Here is an 18,729-nt window from a genome sequence, read left to right on the forward strand (position 1 = left end):
ATATCAAGCTTGAGTGTCCTCTGTAAATTGCCCACTTGGCCTGGCCAGTTCAGTCTCTTGTTACTTTCTAACATGTAGCTACTGCTCCACAGTAAATAATGAATAGAAGTTAATTATTAATGGAAATTAATTTAAAAAGTAAAAGGTAAATTAATGACAAGATGGGAAGCAAGATGGGAGACTTTTTTTTTCCTTCTCTTAGATAGAGCTAAAGAGTTCAGAAATAAACTTCTAAGCTATAAGCTTAATTAATAATAACAACAATAGCCATAAGAGTGAATCTAATAATTTTGTGTGTGACAGGCATTGTGCTAGGTATTTTAGATAACTTATTTTATTCCCCATGCCCCATTTCCAAAACATAAACACTTCCACACACCCCTAATATTCTTTCTCAAGTTCAAACTTTGTGGCATGCTGACTTTCTGTCTTAAACATCTCCTCTTAGCTCAAAACCCCCTCAAGGTCTGGGTCAACCCCCATTTTATATATAAAATACACACAAGTAAAAGTAACTCTCTCCCACCTGGCCTCCTTTGGCGCTTATTTTACGTGTCATACATTTTGCATTAACTCAGCAGTTCATTTCCTGTGGCCCTAAAGCTGCTTCTAGTTGTTTCTTGTGTGTATACATTTATTTATACACCCACACGTGCGCGCGCATATGCTTATATACATGTATGTGTGTATGTGTGTATGTGTGTCTTTATGTGTATAGATATAGATATCTTATTTTCATCCTAAAAAGACTGAGGATTCTGGAAGGGTTGGGAGCACCAATATATATGTTAGTCAACAGATGTTTCCTGTACCAACTGGTAGTGCAGATTCCACCTTCAGGGACCTCACAGTCTATACAGGAAACTTATGGGTCAATAGAAAATCCTGTGTAACACACACATTCTCTGAGGCCTGGCTGGAGTGCTGTGGGGACGCTGGGCAGGCTGGTGTGACTGGGTCTCCCACGGGTGAGTCAGAGCAGGTGCACTCATTGGTCCCTCCAGATCTGCTGTCCACTCTGGGAGGTTGACTGAGGGACCACATTTTTGAACTGACTCTTGAGTTCATCCTCTCACTTCATCCGCAGAGGCTTGTTAAGTTCCGCCAATCCATGGCACAGCCCCGACCTCTGGGGATGCAGTTCTGAACCAGACAACCCTGAATCCTGCTTTCAAGATTACCGTCCCTGGGATGCAGGTTATAAAGTCATGGGAGGTATGGGACCCAATATATAATTACTAATGTGAACATGCAGTGGAGGAAAAGAATAGCATGCTGTGAGAAAATAACTGTGAGAAAGATCAGGTTTGTGGAAGGGAACTCAAGCAAACAAGAGAGACCAATTGAAGGAATACAAGAAAATGCTGAGTCCCACTGAAGGGAAGTTGAAAGAATTGAACTTAATCTTTTCTGTCCTGAAGAAACTGAAGTCAAGTTTTCTCTCCTCATTTCAGTTTGTCTGCATATATATATACACACACACACATATATATATATGTGTGTGTGTGTATATATATATATATTTTTTTGGCTGTGCCCTGCGTGCAGAAGTTTGCAGCCAGGGAGGCAGGGATCGAATCCGTACCACAGCTGTAACCAGAGCCAGAGCAGTGAGTATGTCTGCTTGTCTTACCAACTAATGGTGGTTCTACAAATGAGCAAATATTGTTAGCAAAGAACTGAGATCATTCTCATCATACTTTGTTTTATTGGCCGTTGATGGTTTCAAGATCATCTGCCTGCCTTGTGCTTGTAACATCCTATAAGTTCCTCTAACACATGGACTGAGATTTTTCCTTTTTCTCTTTTCTTTTCTTTAATGATCCAAAGTGTCGCGAGCAGTTAGCACTAGTTAACTCTCAACCCCCAGTCTTCAGCCTGGAAGCTGGCAGGACAGAGAAAAAGTCCACGTTGATTGGCATCTTCTCTCAGCGGAGTGAGGTCTGTATCCAGTGGTCGGTGCCGGCGGTGACGTCTGCTGGGTGGGTTCCAGCCTGTGCCCAGAGGCCCTCAGCATGCCTGGGTCTGCACTTTGTGGCCTGAACACGAGGCACCTCCATTCTGGGGTGCAGGGTTGTTACACTCTCTCCTCCTTTCCTGGGTGCCCAATCTGCAAGCAGACCAGGAGCTCCAGCAGCTCCAGCGACCATCAGCCTTGGCTCCTGCACAGATAAATTCCCAGAGGAGCAGGCGGTTAGCATCTAAGCAGCAGCTGGGTTAGGAGGGAGGCCTGTCCCACTGCCCTAGACTGGTCTGCAGTCTCTCCATGGGGAGAATGCCTCGGTGTAGCCAACCAAGACCTCTGTGCTCGCCGCCTTGCACTTAATTTGAAACTCTAGATGGAGTGAGAAGAGGCCACTGGGAGCCCATTTCATGAAATTGGAACCCACAGTTCCATGAAAGATGGATGGCAGAGCTAGTCAGGAAGGCATGCTTTTCTGGAAGAATGACGCCAAGCCAGTGGAGGGTATCAAAAACAGGCAACACACCCCAGCAGGGCTTCACAGACACAGGCCAGCCAGTCAACCCCATGGCAAGGATTGCTGGGCTTTTAAATGAGGGTTTGCATACCAAGCACCCTCAGACTCCGACGATAGGGCCACGGTGGGTGACAGATTCTCTGCCCAGAGCATCAGAACATGTGCACTGACCATGGGCTGTCTCTGGACATCCAGCACTTGCAATCCATCTAGCCTGGGGCTGCTGCCTCATGCTGGTCCTGTGCCTTTGAGCCAGCCCATCTCCTCTCTCGGCCTAGTTTTCACCTCTGTAGAGGAGAAGGATGGACTAATCCAGTAGGGTTTTTCAATCACTATTTTTTTTTCATTACTTTTTTTTTTTTTTTTTTTTTGCTTAAATGAAATCTTATATGGGCCTCAACATGGAAGCAAATGAAAGTGGAGCTGTTCTGTTTGAAGCTGGGGTGTCTATCAGGTTTGCCCTGCTCCCCTGGGGCAGCCCCTGTAAGACCCCAAGTTTCCTCAGATCCCAGTGTGAATGTCATTGGATTAGATTATCTTCAAGTCCCTTCCAGCTCTGTAATTACACTCCCTCGTGGGGCGGCCACAGCAGGGTTCTCTATTTCCTCCCACCTCTCCTCCTGGGTCCCCACAGGCAAAAATTTGCTGGGAAAATCCCTGGGGACCTACGTCAATGGGGCTCCATGGTGGCCGAGTCCCCAGCCTTAGATTTCCTTGCCAGATCGATCTCTGTCCAGCTGAAAGTTCAGTTTGATGGCCTCAAGGCCACCTGTCATCTAAACCGTGCCTGGAGCAAGGTTAATGGCACAGCTGGGAACTGCCTGCAACTGATTGTAAGCTTGCAGGAGGAGTGGGCTTGAGGGAGGACCCAGCCCTCTGCGCCCTGCCACCCCCCCAGATCACTGGCATCATGTCCTTCTTCGCCAGTGCCCATCATGCTTATATGTGACTCAGCACGGCCACAACCAAGCCTGGCACTGGATCACTGAAGAGGCATATCTAGTTCACTTTGCTCGGTGCTATATGGACAGGGGTCCAAGCAAGTCCCTGGCTCTGAGGGCCCTTCCTTACATGTTACACTTACCCAGGTGGGGCTCATGTCTGCCAGCTCAGCCTGATAACCATGACCTGGGCCATACCCTCCCTCTCCACTCCCCAAAAGGATAGTCAGTACAATACTCTCAGATTCTCTGGCCTCTTCTCCCATTTCCTGTCTCTTTGGATACAAATTAGTAGAATGTAAACTTGAGAGATTGGGTCCTAGCATCAGACCACCTGAGTCCAAATTCTGACTCCGATGCTCCCCAGCTAGGTAAGTCAGCAAGTTATCTCACCTTCTTCCTGCCTCCACTGTCCTCATCTGTGAATCGGGGCAGTAATAGCATTCACCTCATAATATTCTCGGGGGAATAAAGGAGTTCATGCACAAGAGGGGTTGCACTAAGTGCCTGGTACAGAACGCATTCTTCTTCTGTTCACTGACCCTCGGAACCCTCTGAGAGGGTGCCCTGGCCAATGAGGCAAATAGGGGCTGAAACCCTGCCCAAATGCTTCTGGAAAGCCCAAAAACTCCTTGGGCCCTGGAGGTGGGCAGAATCCATCCTGAGTGGTTTTCTTTGTTTCCCCCAATTTCCCCACCTAACAGGTGGTCCTTTTCTTCAATTCATGTGAGCAAACTGTTATAGGCTTGGCCCTGGTAGTTGTTCTGCTTGGTTTTTACTTTCTGCATCCTCCTTCCCAAGGATGCTGGAATGCACTCACCACCTTGGCTCACCCCTCTCAGAATCCCTCTCACAGGACACCTGGAAGCTTGTTGGGACCCAATGTGTATTCCTTTCAGCCACCAAGAGAGGGATTTGGACATGGCACCAGGGTAGGACAGATCTTCTACCGATGGTGTGCTCCCTTCTTACTTACTAGACTAGGCTTGCCGCATGAGGTAGCTAGTTTAATCTTCAGTACAACCTGTGAGGTGGGGACCGCTATCATCCCCATTTTGCAGAGGATGCTCACCCACCTGAGAGCTGGCAGCACGGGGATGCAAAGGCCTATTGGACACCAAAGTTATGCTACCTTGCTTCCCATTTAGAATGACTTTCCCAATGAGAAAATTGCAATCCACCATCATCTCATTTTAAAACGAGGCTCCCATCCCATCCACTCTGTGCTTCAACAGGTTGTTCTATGTAGTCCCTTAGCTATTCCCATCTAGGCTTCTTTTACATTTTCTTCATTGCAGTTGCCCATTGAGATTGATTTTTGCAGTGATTTGGTAGCCCTTATTTTTTGCCATCATTCCATGTACCGAATGTGTAAGGAATATTGGAAACTGAAGGACTGGCACATGCAGAGAGATTCTTGGAGCTCAGAGGAAACATAGATGAGAAAGAGGGGCCCCAGAAAGAAGAAACAATTGACCCGTGTCTCTCAGTAAGTCAGTCAGGTCTCTAGACTTCTTCTTCTTCAAGAGATATGGATTTCTAACCCTTGTTTGAGAACTTTCTTTTCTGGTGCCAGATGGTTTGTGCTGCAGCCATATATGTTTAACGGTTTAAATGTTAAATGTTATGTTACTTGTCCAACATTGTTTTTAGTTGTAATTCCTTGTACTATAATGACAACTTACTTATCCTTGCAGTGGTCTGAATTGTGTGCCTCCTCCCCCTCTGCCCAAAGATATGTTCAAGGCCCAACCTCATTATCTGTGAAGGTGACCTTATTTGGAAATAGTGACTTTGCAGATGAAATCAGGTTAAGATGATGTCATGTTGGATGAAGGTAGGTCCTAATTCAGTGACTAGTGTTTTCATAAGAAGAGAAAACAGATGTAGGGTGGACAACACCATATGAAGACAGAGGCAGAGGCAGGAATGGTGAAGCCAGAGGCCAAGGAAGGCCAGGGGTTGCTGGAAGGGAAGAACAAAGCAGATTCCCCAGCGGAAACTCCAGAAGAAATCAACCTCGCCGAGACATCTGAATTTGGGATTTCTAATTTCCCAGTGGGAGACGACACATTCCCATTGCTTTCAGCCCCCCCAGCTTTGGATAATCTGTTGTGGCCGTGCAAGGACACTAATATATCCCTCCAGAAATGAGTCCGGTGTCCATATACACCGTGGTAAAAACCAGTGCTCTGAGAGAGGATCCTCATGGCAGGGAGAAAGCATAAAAGCCATTAAATGTGGGGGGAAGTGTCAACCGTAAAGCTCAGAATGTGGGTTCTTAGAGTGGTGGACAAGAGGGCACAGAACAGAGAAGCTGGGGACCCCAGTGGTCCCTTCTGTGCTGGCCCCTCCAAACCGGGATAGGCTTGAACCTTCGTGGGAAGATGCACGGGCCTTACCCTCTGACTTCATTTGCTCACAGGCAAGGCCCTGGTAACCCACAGGGCACTGACACCGGCAGCTGGTACCCACGAGGATGGGCTCGCCATTGTTGAAGCAGGGCCCACAGCGGCAGGCGTTGAATTCCATCAGGTACTGATCCAAGGCCCGTCGCAGGTTCTGGCGCTTGGCCTCCAGGGGCCCCAGGTTTGTGTGGCGCAGTATCTCGTAAATGGGCTTCATCTGTGGACACAGAAAGAGCATAGGGCCCCTCCCTGGGCTCTGTCCAGCTTCCCAAGGCCCTAGGACTGGCCATCAAGCTTCTGGAAGTCCTGCTACATGCCAGGCAGAGAGCCAGACACTCAGCTTTACCCACCACCACACTGGATCCTCACCGCCTCTCTGTGAAGCAGGCACTAAACTCCCCAGTCCATGGATGAAGAGGTGGAGGCTCAGAGTGTTTGAGTGACCAGCTCAGGACCACACAACAGATCACACTGAACATGGACCTACTTAACTTGGAAACCTGTGGTTCCCACACCCCAGAGGAATATGAGAGCGCAGAAGCTGTGCCAACTCATCTGCCCCTTCCAGCACTGTTAGGAAGTGGGAAGAGTATGAAGTATTTGTAGGTATGTGTGTTTGTGTTTATGGTTTTTTGGTTTTTTTTTTAATGCAGGAATTGATAAGGTCTTTTTTTTTTTGGCTTTTTAGGGCTGCACCGTCAGTTTATGGAAGTTCCTGGGCTAGGGGTTGAATTGGAGCTACAGCTGCTGACCTATACCACAGCCACAGCAATGCCAGATCTGAGCTATGTCTGTGACCTACACCATAGCTCACAGCAATGCTGGATCCTTAACCCATTGAGCGAGGCCAGGGATTGAACCCACATCCTCATGAATCCTACTCGGGTTCCTTACTGCTGAGCCACAACAGGAACTCCAGGAATTGATAAAGTCCTTGATAGACAGTTGTGTTGCATTGCTGAGCACCACCCCTAATGATGTGAGTATGGTGTTTGCCTGAGTGTGTGTATGGGGGGGGGATATCAGTGGAGTCATTTACATTTGTGGCAACCCATTCTAGGCAGGACTAGTCCAGGGCTTCTCAGCCTCAGCACTATTGCATTTCCAGCTGGACGGTTCTTTGTGGGCAGGGGTGTGCATTGCAAGCTGTCTAGCGGCATTGCTGGCCTCCAACCACTGGAGGCCAGTAGTACCTTCTATACATGACAACCAAAACTATCTCCCGACATTGCCAAAAGTCCCCAGGCAAAGTTGACCTCTGGTTGGGAGGTTGTAGATATAAGCAGAGAACACTGAATCTGGAACTGGAAAATCTGGTTTCAAACCCAGCTCTGCTTCTTCTAGCTGTGTGATCTCTGTCACATCACACATGGAGCCTGCCTTCCTCACCTGTAAACTGAGAATTACAGTCCTACACTCCAGGTTTCTTCTGAGAATTAAAGTTGAGATGCAGAAGGCCCGTCACATAGTCAAAGCTAAATAAATGCTGCTCACTTCCCAGCTGTATGGCCAGAACTCATAACTGCCCCTCTCTAAGCCTGAGCCCTGTTTTCTATAAGATAGAAAATTCTTCTCAAAATTCATATGAGAATCTAAGGAAGCAATGAATGTGAAATACAGCTGCAAAGAGGAAGAACAGTGTAAAATAAGGCACCATTTTTATGAGATGTGATGGTAGTGAAAGCGAAAAGCCTATATTTTTAAAATTGCATCTATATATGATTATCTTTAGCATGCTTATAAAGCTATATGTTTTAACACATAATCACAAAATGAAAACTCTTTTCCAGAGCTTTCATTTTACAGGGGTCTCTGAGAAGGGAGGTCTGTGAAGGTCACAGAGCCATTCAGAGATGGGACTGAGCCCCACGACAGCAAACCCACTTCTTGAGAATCAGAAGTCAGCAAGGACACGTGCAGTGCCTTCCTGGAAATGCGTACACAGGGACCTGTGGCAAACAAACCTTGATCTGTGATCAGGGGCTGTGGCTGAGGTCACCAGGCTGGCCATGTCAGGACTGGCTGGGCCCCCAGCCAGGGGGAAAAAACCATTCCTGACCGTTCAGGGAATTTGGCCCCATGATTAGGAAATCAGTGCAGCATGAAGCTGCCCTAGTTAAAGCCAACTCTTAGTTCCAGAGAAGGCCAGGACCATCGGGCACCTTGCCTTTGACCTTCCAATGGGGCTCAGCACCCAGACCCTCAGCAGGAAGAAAGGGAGCTCTCTTCGGGAAGGGGTGGTAGGGCTTACGAAGGGAAGAGGGATGGAGAAAAAGATTCTTAGGATGTTAGAGCTTGAAATGATACTGGCAATAATCTTGTTTCCACTTTACAAATGAGAGAACAGTCAGAGAAGGCAGGTAGTGTGACATATCAGCACACTCTAACATAACCTATTGTGTAATAATATATGCAGCCTCAGAGCGTGATTCCTAGGTTCACTCAATCCAGGACCTGCCATAAATAAGCAGGGCTAAGCTCTGGGAATATACAGGTGAATAAGACACTCTTTCAAATCTGAGCATCAGGTTCCAGATAACACCTGAATGGCCTCTTCTCCATGCTCAAGTCCGTCTCTATCTCTCTCTTTCTTTCATCCTTCATACCTCTGTGAACATTTTCTTTCTCTTTTTCTTTTTTATTCTTTTATTTTTTCTTTTCAGGGCCACACCTGCAGCGTATGGACATTCCCAGGCTGGCGGTTGAATTAGAGCTGCAGCTGCCAGCCTATATACCACAGCCACAGCAATGCAGTATCTGAGCCACATCTGGATCCAGCTCACGGCAATGCTGGATCCTTAACGCACGGATAGAAGCCATCCTCCTGTATTCTAGCTGGGTTTGTAACCTGCTGAGCCACTATGGGAACTCCCAGCATTTTCTTTTCAAAGTGCAGCTCTAGCTGTGTCGGTCTCCTGCTCTGTGACCTGCTGATAGATTCATGCAGCAAATCCAGATTTCTCAGGGAGCATCAGGGTTGTGAAGAGATCATGATTATTAGAGTCAGTCCATCTTGGCCCCAGCTGGGCTGTGCCATTCACCAGCACAGCTTACTTAACCTCCACAAACCTGTTTCCTCAACTGACATTTACTAAGTACTCAATCCTCTCTCCCTAACCTTGGGATGTAGCATTTTATTATTCCCGAGCTATAAAGCAGAAAACCATGGCTCAGAAAATGAAGGCATTCGTTCAAGGTCACACATCAAGAAGGTGACTGACCCAAGCCAAACAATACCTTTCTCACCCCAAACCCAGATTCTCTTTCCCAGAAGACAGTATTGGGTCTTCTTCAAATCATGTATGTCATTCTGTCGCCTTGGACGTTTTGCTCCAAGCAAACAAAGAGTTCACCTCTTGCCCATGAAAGTTTATATATTGCTCCTGATATCAATTTTACAGTTTTGCCCAAATCACTAATAGCTTGGTGATAGCAATTTTCAGACCCTGTGTGAATTACAGGTGCGTGAAAATGGTCCCTTACTTATTGGAGAAGAGATGAAATCAGAGTTAATCCATCTGACCTCTTTCTTCGTAGAGAAGAGGCTGTTATAATAGATTTTTGGGTTTAAGTATTGGTATATATTTTAAGAGAAGGAATGTATGCACACCTGGAATTTTAACAAGATGTAGAAAATGAGCAAGAGTTGGGAAAACGGGCAAGGAAAACAATAATATTTAAAAGTCCAAAATTCAACTCTTTTCTTCTAATGAACTATGCTTGCATATGACTAGGATAGTGTGTTAGTACTGATAGAACAATCCACTTTCTTTGCAGTTTGAATACAACTTGACTTCTTTTGCTGGGGTTAGAGATTTAAGGCAAGCTCTCTTAACTTTGTCACTATTGACATCTGAGACCAGATGTGTCTGTGCTGTGGGGCTGTCCTGTGTGAGGTGGGATATTTAGCAGCATCCCTGACCTCTGCCCACTAGATGCCAGTAGCACTTTCCTGAGTGTTACAACCCCAAGTGTCTCCAGACATGGCCCCCAGTGGCTGAGAACCATGGCTTTAAGGAAGTGGAAGACAAAGGGTCGTGAGAACCAGACCTGAAGGCCAAAGGTCTTGGATCCAGGTACTGCCACATCTAAGCTCTGTGACCTGAAACTGTTCATTTGATTACTTGGCACCTCAGTTTCTTAATCTTTTCAATGGGGAAATCAGTCTGTGCTAGAGGTTCATTGTAATGAGATCATTTTGAGCAGCCAATTTAATTTGGGATCACATTCAGCGCACAGCTTGTTTTTGTATGGCCTTTGAACTAAGAATGATTTTTACATTTTTAGAATGTTGCAAAAAAAAAAAAAAAAAGGTAGGAGAACTTATATGATGGAGACTGAACGTAGCCCACAAGGCCTAAAACATTTACTCTCTGCTCCTTTACAGAAAAAGTTTGCCAACCTCCAACTTAACAGAGGTGATTTTTAAGAGCCTTCTGTACATAAAGGTAAGCTCCTATTTTTATAAGGTAGCCTAATCCTGCAGAAATTCTGGGAGTACTAGTGAAAAACTAGGCACTGACCAGATAGTAAGCATGTGACCCCAGCTTTCCTGAGGCCCGGGTCTCGAGTCCCACCTCCAGGCAAGCATGGGGAAGGCCACCAGTTCAGTGTGCCGTTACATTTAATCTTGTTCTTTGATGGGCTCATAATAAGAAATATGAAATGATCTGGTCTGCTTCACTTTCATTCCTCGTGGACGTAGAGTTTCTTCAACTGCGAAAAGACTTACCTCAAAATCAATAACAGCAGGATTATACTTTAATGACCTCCCCCAGGCACGGTATGTAATGATGCTGCCGTTTTGCGTCAAGCCACCGCCCCAGCCAGAACTGCCACCTCGCACCCGAGAAATGATGTCTTCCACAGCCATGTTGCTCTCTTCGTCTTCTGCCATTGAGAGAATAACCACATTAGCTCATTTTCTCAAAAGCCAAAGGACTGGCTGACAAGCCCCACTACTGAGATTTGAAGCAAAGTTCAAGTGCTCTCCTTAGAGTTGTCTCCCATTCTTGTACCTTTCAGTTAACTAACAGGACAAGGCAGAAAAGAAGCACCAAGACTGGGAAACAGACCATTCTCTGGATTAGAGGAGACAACGGAAGACCATCCAGCCCAACAGGGAAGAGGGAGAAGATGGGAAAATACATGATGGTTCATGAAAGGAACAAAATATCGGCATTTTTGGCAACATGGATGGACCTAGAAATTATCATGCTAAGTGAAGTCAGTTAGACAATGAGGCACCAACATCAAATGCTATCACTGACTTGTGGAATCTAAAAAAGGGATACAATGAACTTCTTTGCAGAACGGATACTGTTGCACAGACTTTGAAAAACTTGTGGTTTCCAAATGAGACAGGTTGGGGGATGAGGGGATGCACTGAGTGTTTGGGATGGAAATGCTGTAAAAATTTGGTTGTGATGATTGTTGTACGCCGATAAATGTAAAAAAATTCATTAAGTAATTAAAAAATACATGAAGGTTCACTCATACATTTATTCATTCATTCACATGTCAAATGTTTATTCAGTGCCTGCTCTATGCCAAATAGTTTCAATCAAATCTTGTGGGTGCTATGACAGATTTCTCTATGGGACTCAGTAGTGGTCCAGAGAAATATGTGGTCAGATCTATAGCATGGGTGGGGAAGTGGTAAGGAAAAAAGATGTGCTGTCTGGAAGAGTGGATACATTGTGGCAGGTAAATGGAGCTAGGAGGGAAGGGCATTAGAGAGAAGAAGGATTTGACTTAAGGACCTCATGCATGAGCAGCCTAATGCAAGGGGGATAACTTGAACCTCATCTGCTCTTCCACTATACTATAAACTATTTCATCATCCCTGCATCCTCTGTGTCTCCCACCTGGGAAAAAATACTCAATACATGTTGCATGAATGAATGAATGAATGAATGCATGAACACTCATCATGACCTGTTTATATACCACAAAATGTTTTTGTACAATCTTTCTCTAATGACTATTCTTGGAGCTTGGCCTTGGTAACCACGTTCTTCTCTCTTGGCAAACTCATCTCCTCCCTCTGGACTGTACCTGATGGGCCTTCATCTCAGCAGTTGACTTTCCCAGTGCCATCTGCACCTTCCTTTCATCCCAGTTCTTACTTAGTCTAGTTTGAAATTTAGGAGGGTTGCACCATATGAAGTCATGCATTTCTAAGGTGATCTCAGCCCATGGAGAATTCAAAATTGGACCGCTGAAGGTCAGTGGATAGGGGTATTCAGCAGATATGCAGTATGACCATTGACCAAAGTGGAATCAATTGAGGGAGGAGGGGATAGTGGACATGCCCGGATCATGTGTCCAAGGGAAAATCTGGCTTCTCTTTTTGGGAAACACATTATGCAGTACTTGCCTCTGTGGCCACCTCCAAGTTTTTTACAATGTTTTCCTGATAAACTTCCTGTAATTTGTAAGTTATCTGTATAGTCATAGTCGATGCCAAAAGACCCTCCAAAGCATGATGTGACATCATCGCTGGTAACACCTGCATCAGGAAGCAGAGAAACACAGAACACTGAGACGCTGAAAGACAGTGACTATAGGCAACCAGTTCGTGGTGGTAGCTCATAGCTCGCTAGTTTACAGTAGTGTGAGCCAGCTTTGATTTTGCAGTCTAAGAGATCTGGATTGAAATCCCAATTCTTTAACCCAAATTCATTGTTCTCTTCTGTATTATTCCAGGGCACAGAGTCTTGAAATGAGAAGAAATATGTATTGCACACACTTAGCTGGTCAAAAGTGCTAATCCCCTCTCCTTTGCATGTTCTCCACTGACCCTCCTTGAGACAGTGATTCTTTTTTTTTTTTATCTTTTTGCCATGTCTTGGGCTACTTCCGCAGCATATGGAGGTTCCCAGGCTAGGGGTCAAATTGGAGCTGTAGCCACCGGCTTACACCATAGCCACAGCAAAGCTAGATTCAAGCTGCATCTTCAACCTACACCACAACTCATGGTAACGCCGGATCTTTAACCCACTGAGCAAGGCCAGGGATTGAACCTGCAACCTCATGGTTCCTAATCGGATTCATTAACCACTGAGCCATGATGGGAACTCCGAGACAGTGATTCTACCTCATGCATCTCCATGTACCCCTGTGCCTGGCATAGTGCCTGGCCCATGACCAGCACCACTTTTGCACATGTTGCCCCTTCCTCGCTCCTTTTCCACTGTCTTTCTAAAGTCTCTTTAAGTTCCAATTCAAATACCATTTATTCCACAAAGCATTTTTGTGTGTGTTTCTTTTTTTATTTTTTGTCTTTTTAGGGCCACACCCACGGTATATGGAGGTTCCCAGGCTAGGGGTCCAATCAGAGCTGTAGCTTCTGACCTATGCCACAGCCACGGCTCCACAGGATCCGAGCCACATCTGCAACCTACACCACAGTTCACGGCAACACCGGATCCTTAACCCATTAAGCAAGTCCAGGGATCAAACCTGCGTCCTCATGGATGCTACTCAGATTCGTTTCCCCTGAGCCATAACAGGAACTCCATTGGTTTTTCTTTAATTTTTAAATGATTTTTATTTTTTCCATTATGGTTGGTTTACAATGGCTGGTTTTACTGTATAGCAAAGTGAACCAGTCACACACACACACACACACACACACACACACACACACACACACATATATATACATTCTTTGGCTCACATTATCCTCCATCATGCTCCATCAGGAGTGACTAGATATAGTTCCCTGTGCTACACAGCAGGATCTCATTGCTTATCCACTCTAAATGCCATAGTTTGCATCTATTAACCGCAGACTCCCAGTCCAACCCACTCCCTCCCCCTCCCCTTCCCCCTTGGCAACCACAAGTCTGTTCTCCTGGTCCATAAGTTTCTTTTCTGTGGAAAGTTTCATTTGTGCCGTATATTAGACTCCAGATGTAAATGCTATCACATGGTATTTGTCTTTCTCTTTCTGCCTTACTTTACTTAGTGTGAGAGTCTCTAGTTCCATGAAGCATTTTTGGATCAGAACATTTCTTTCTTCAGAGCTACTCATATGCTTTGTTTGCCTGAGTGATCATATTTGTCCCCAGTTATTTTTGCCCAGGTCCTCTTTGCACCCCAGAGGGGCCAGAGTGCTGTCAGAAGATGGATGGATCTCCATGGAGAAGCTGCCTGACTTCTGACCCTTTGAGAACTGTGAGTTGCACATTAGCTGTCTCTGCATTTGCCTATATCTAAGAAGTCACTGTGGAATCTGCATTTTGCAGCTGAGGAACATAATGCTCAAAGCCGTGATGTCATTTTGCCTTGATCCCATAATCTGTAGGTAAACAGAGCTGATTTTCTAACCCTTGGTCAGCTGGCAAGATAAGGCTAGAAAAGTAGACTGGAGCAAGTTAGTGACCATTGCTGCAGAGTTCAAGTTCCTCTTTAGCCAAAGCCTTCTGAAGGTTGTAAACTGGAGTTTGCATTTTCACCATGTCATTACTTTTTTTTTTTTTTTTTTTTTTTTGTCTTTTTGCTATTTCTTTGGGCTGCTCCCGCGGCATATGGAGATTCCCAGGCTGGGGTCGAATCGGAGCTGTAGCCACCGGCCTACACCAGAGCCACAGCAACACGGGATCCGAGCTGCGTCTGCAACCTACACCACAGCTCACAGCAACGCTGGATCGTTAACCCACTGAGCAAGGGCAGGGACCGAACCCGCAACCTTATGGTTCCTAGTCAGATTCGTTAACCACTGCGCCACGACGGGAACTCCAATGTCATTACTTTTAACTGCATGTATACAATAATTATTACCAATCAGTGTATTATTCTGGCAAGCACAAAGGAAAAATAATTTAGGTTGTAATTCAATTGAGCAAAGGATTAGAGTCAATATTTTCAAGGGAGTATCGAGCAGCAAGTTTACTCGCCTGCATTTGCATTAAGCTGCAGACTCTTTGAGGTCAAGGACTGGCATCTCATTCACACTCTCCTCAGCCTCGCAGCATGATGTCTTCCATGGAGGAGGAGTTCAGTAACTATTTTCAGAATAAATAATTGATGAATGAAAAAAAATGAGTGCTTAAATGAATGCCACGAGTCCTTTTGTAAGGGCTTCTGATGGAAATTGTAGAAGTCAGAAGTCCTGACTTCAAATCCCAGTCACTCAGGTGAATGGATAAGTTATTAAATATATGCAATTATAATTATATATAAATAATTATTATCTAAATATATAAAATAAATCTATAATAACAGTATATAATTATTGTATATTATATGTGTGTGTATATGTCTATATGCTATATATATCCCATATATATATTTTAAAATAATTATTTAGCCTTAAAACATAAAGAGATCTTGCCATTTGCAACAATGTGGATGAAATTAGAGGACATTATGCTAAGTGAAATAAGCCATACCTAAAAAGAAAAAAAAAAAAAACTTTGTGATCTTACTTACATGTGAACACTGAAAAAGTCAAATACATGGAAGCAGAAGTAGAGAGGGGGTTGCTGGGGTGGGGAGGTGAGGGAAATGGGGAGGTGCTGGTCAGAGGGCATAAAGTTGCTGTTATGTAGGATGAATCAGCATAAAAATCTAATGTACATGGGAGTTCCCCTTGTGGCTCAGCAGAGATGAATCTGACTAGTATCCATGAAGACGTGGGTTCAATCCCTGGCCTTTCTCGGTGAGTTAAGGATCTGGCGTTGCTGTGAGCTGTGGTGTAGGTCACAGATGCATCTCAGATCCCACATTGCCATGGCTTTGGTATTGGCCAGCAGCTGTAGTTCTGATCAGACCCCTAGCCCAGGAACTTCCATATGCTGCAAGTGAGGCCCTAAAAGCTCCCCCCCCCAAAAAAAAAAAGAAAGAAAAAAATCTAATGTACAGCCTGACAACTCTCCTTAATAATATTGTGTTGAATATTGCAAATTTGCAAAGAGAGTAGATTGCAGGTGCTCTCATCACACACATATCTGTGTGAGAAGTTATGTTAATTAGCTTGACTATAATAGTCATTTTCACTGTGTGTATATATCTGATATCTATCTCTATATATCTATAGATAGCAAATTATCTTAAATATATACAACATTTTTTAAAGTAAAACAAAATAGGAGTTCCCATTATGGCTCAGTGGAAACGAATCTGACTAGCATCCATGAGGACACAGGTTCGATCCCTGGCGTCACTCAGTGGATTAAGGATCTGGCGTTGCTGTGGCTATGGTGTAGGGCAGCAGCTGAAGCTCCAGTTCAACACCTAGCCTGGGGACCTCCATATGCCTCGGGTGTGGCCCTAAAATAAATAGATAGATAGATAGGTAAAGTTAAAACAATCTCAGTCCCTGACATCCTGTGTGAACTTAGAAAGGGCCTATAATCTCACTGGTCCTCAATTTCCCACTTACGGAGAGAAAGGTTTGGACTGGCTGTTCATCCCAAGGCCCTCCTGCCCACAGCCCTCCGTGACTCTGCCCCGCAGTTTCAGAATAACTCCAAGCCGACAGTGCCTGGGAACCCCCAGCACTCAGCACCAAGCACGGGGCTGCTTCTGCTGTTTCCGTTCAAGCACTTTTAATTTGTAATGCATTACTAATTGAGGAAGATTTAGCATATTTAATTGTTTTGATTAAAAAATGCTTCAACAGTGATAAACAAAAGTGGATGAAAGGAATTCACAGGCAGAAGCCAGAGCGATCACTTAGGTGAGTGGTGGAGCGCTGCTGAATCAGTGATGGGATGGGCTGATTTGTGGGGGCGAAGGATGCCTGTGGAGTGATTAGGCTCATGAAGGGTCTGCTGACAGCCTGCCATGTGCTGCTGGGAGCAGATAATTCCAGCTTGATATGAGCAGCACGACTTGGCTGCAAAGAATTGCCTCCCAAGGACCCTGAAGGAGGGTACCAGCCAGCAAGGTGGGTGTGGTGACTTAAAAACCATACAACTTGAGGGCTAAAAGTGTCCTTAGATGCCTACCTCACTCTTCTCCTGTTTAATTGAGATGCCCTTGGTTCTTAGAGGTCGATCATTATGTCTGAGGCCACAGCTGAAAAGACCAGTGGCGCTGAGATTCAAACACAAGTCTGTCTTGCTTAGAAGAATTAGTGGTACTTTCACTAATTCAAGTTATTACATCAGAAAAAAATTCTGCTGAAAAATTTAGTAAGCACCTACTATGTACCACCCCCAGCACCCTGTGTGGTGGACAAGGTGGACACCGTGAAAATAGAAATAACATGAATAAGGAGTTCCCACTCTGGTGAAGTGAGTTAATGACCTGACTTGACCCTGTGGAGGTGCCGGTTTGATCGCCAGCCCAGTGCAGTGCCTTAGATCTGGGTTTGGTGCAGCTCTGGTGTAGATCGCAGCTCTGGCTTGGATTCGACCCCTTTGAACTTCCGTATGTTGTGAGGGTAGCCAAAATAGAAAAATAAATGAATGAGATGCAAATCTGAATAAGTAAGGTCTGGGCCCTGAGAAGCCAGCAGGTGTGGGGCAATACATTAAATGAAAGCTCATTTGGATCCTAGAGTTGCTTGTTTCAGCACGCCAAGGCTAGGACTCACTCACCAGAAGTGGTGGGAATTGCCAAATCAGAGCTCTCTACAAAGCATCCATGGGGAGCCAAGACCAGCCAGCTGGGGTGGGGATGGAAGAGATCAAAGGTGGTAGCAAAATCCAGGTGTTGAAGCTGGTATTAGAAGCCAAGACAGAGAACCAGAGAGACAGCTGCAAAGAGCAGAGGCGGGGGTGAGGGAAGGAGCAGAAAAAGGACTGCAGCAATTGTGTAGCTCTTGCCCAGGTAGGCACACAGCATGGGGGACAGATTATAGAACCAGGTGATACTCTGCCAAGGCCCCACCCCATCTCATCAAGCTGCCTCCTTAGGTATCCACTTCGGACCAAATCAAACCGGCATTTGTTTCAGGCTTTTGAACTCAGTAAACTGGAGTTGATGTTTGCCACACCCGGCCACATATGGAGGTCATCTGGAATGCTCATTAAAAATACAGGTTCCTGGGCCCCACCTCTATCCATTCTGATTCTGCCTTTCTAAGATGTCAACAATCTTTTTAAACAAGTCTCCCAGATGAAGCGTATGGAGTGCATCTAGGTTCAGATATTGCATACTATGCTCCTACAGAGAGCTCTGTCCTGTCCTTCCTCTGTTCCGTCCAAGTCAGTGTCTTTGTCAATGTCTTGAGCACGGACTTAGTATCCAGGCTCACTGAACCTACACAGAGGAAGAAATGAGAAAAAGAATCAGGATCCCAAAGCCCCTCAGAAGGCTGATGGGTAGACACAGCAGAATGAGACTCAGTTGGGAAAGTCGTACGTAGCATCTCGTCCTGGGACAGTGTACCACGTGCTTGAGCACAGTAAGAATAGACTCAATTTAGCAGGAGAATGAGAGAAAAGGCCCAAGAGTCTTTGAGGACTTCTAGCTCAGCAGGGCAATGGAACCAGGTGGAAACTGTAATGAATAAAGTAAAGGAGGGGTTGGGCTCAGCCCCTCTGACGCCAGAGAAGCCCAGAACCTGGTGCTACGTTCTGGGAGCCACACTTGTAAAAGGAAGTAATAAGAGAGGGTATTCACTGGACATGATTCAGCCTTTGAAAATGAGGAAATCCTGCCATCTGCAACAACGGACATTATGCTAAGTGGGATAAGCCAGTCACGGAAGGACAAAGACTGCATGATTCCACTTAATCTGAGGTATGGAAAGTAGGGAAACTTATAGAAGCAGAGCATAGAATTGTGCTTTGGGGGGAAGGGTTGGGAAAATGAGGAGTGGCTCATTGATGGGCATAAAATCTCAACTCTGCAAGATGAATAATTTCTGGGGACCTGCTGTACAACACTGTTGCTGTAGTTAAGAATTCTGTATTATACACAAACGTTCATTACAAGAGTAGA

At 45.3% G+C, this 18,729-nt stretch overlaps 1 protein-coding gene and 1 long non-coding RNA gene across 2 annotated transcripts in view; one reads left to right on the forward strand and one right to left on the reverse strand.

Moving 5' to 3' along the window:
- Window positions 1-1,686: 1,686 nt before the first annotated feature.
- On the forward strand, window positions 1,687-11,785 carry LOC146402943 (uncharacterized). The gene is made up of 3 exons (XR_014808203.1): window positions 1,687-6,435; window positions 10,217-10,277; window positions 10,535-11,785. It is a non-coding gene; the product is annotated as an uncharacterized LOC146402943 (long non-coding RNA).
- Window positions 1,689-18,729, reverse strand: part of C8A (complement C8 alpha chain) — a 65,598-nt gene continuing 48,557 nt past the window's right edge. Inside the window, 4 exon segments of the mRNA NM_001097450.2 lie at window positions 1,689-2,162; window positions 5,824-6,046; window positions 10,562-10,719; window positions 12,209-12,340. Coding sequence (NP_001090919.2) covers window positions 2,011-2,162; window positions 5,824-6,046; window positions 10,562-10,719; window positions 12,209-12,340 — 665 coding nt within the window. The 3' untranslated portion in view covers window positions 1,689-2,010.

Source organism: Sus scrofa, chromosome 6, assembly GCF_054392235.1.
Source record: "Sus scrofa isolate SSC_HxYL_T2T_F1_AM1 chromosome 6, Sscrofa_HxYL_maternal_Yorkshire_Landrace_v2.0, whole genome shotgun sequence".
Taxonomy (NCBI): Eukaryota; Metazoa; Chordata; class Mammalia; order Artiodactyla; family Suidae; genus Sus; species Sus scrofa.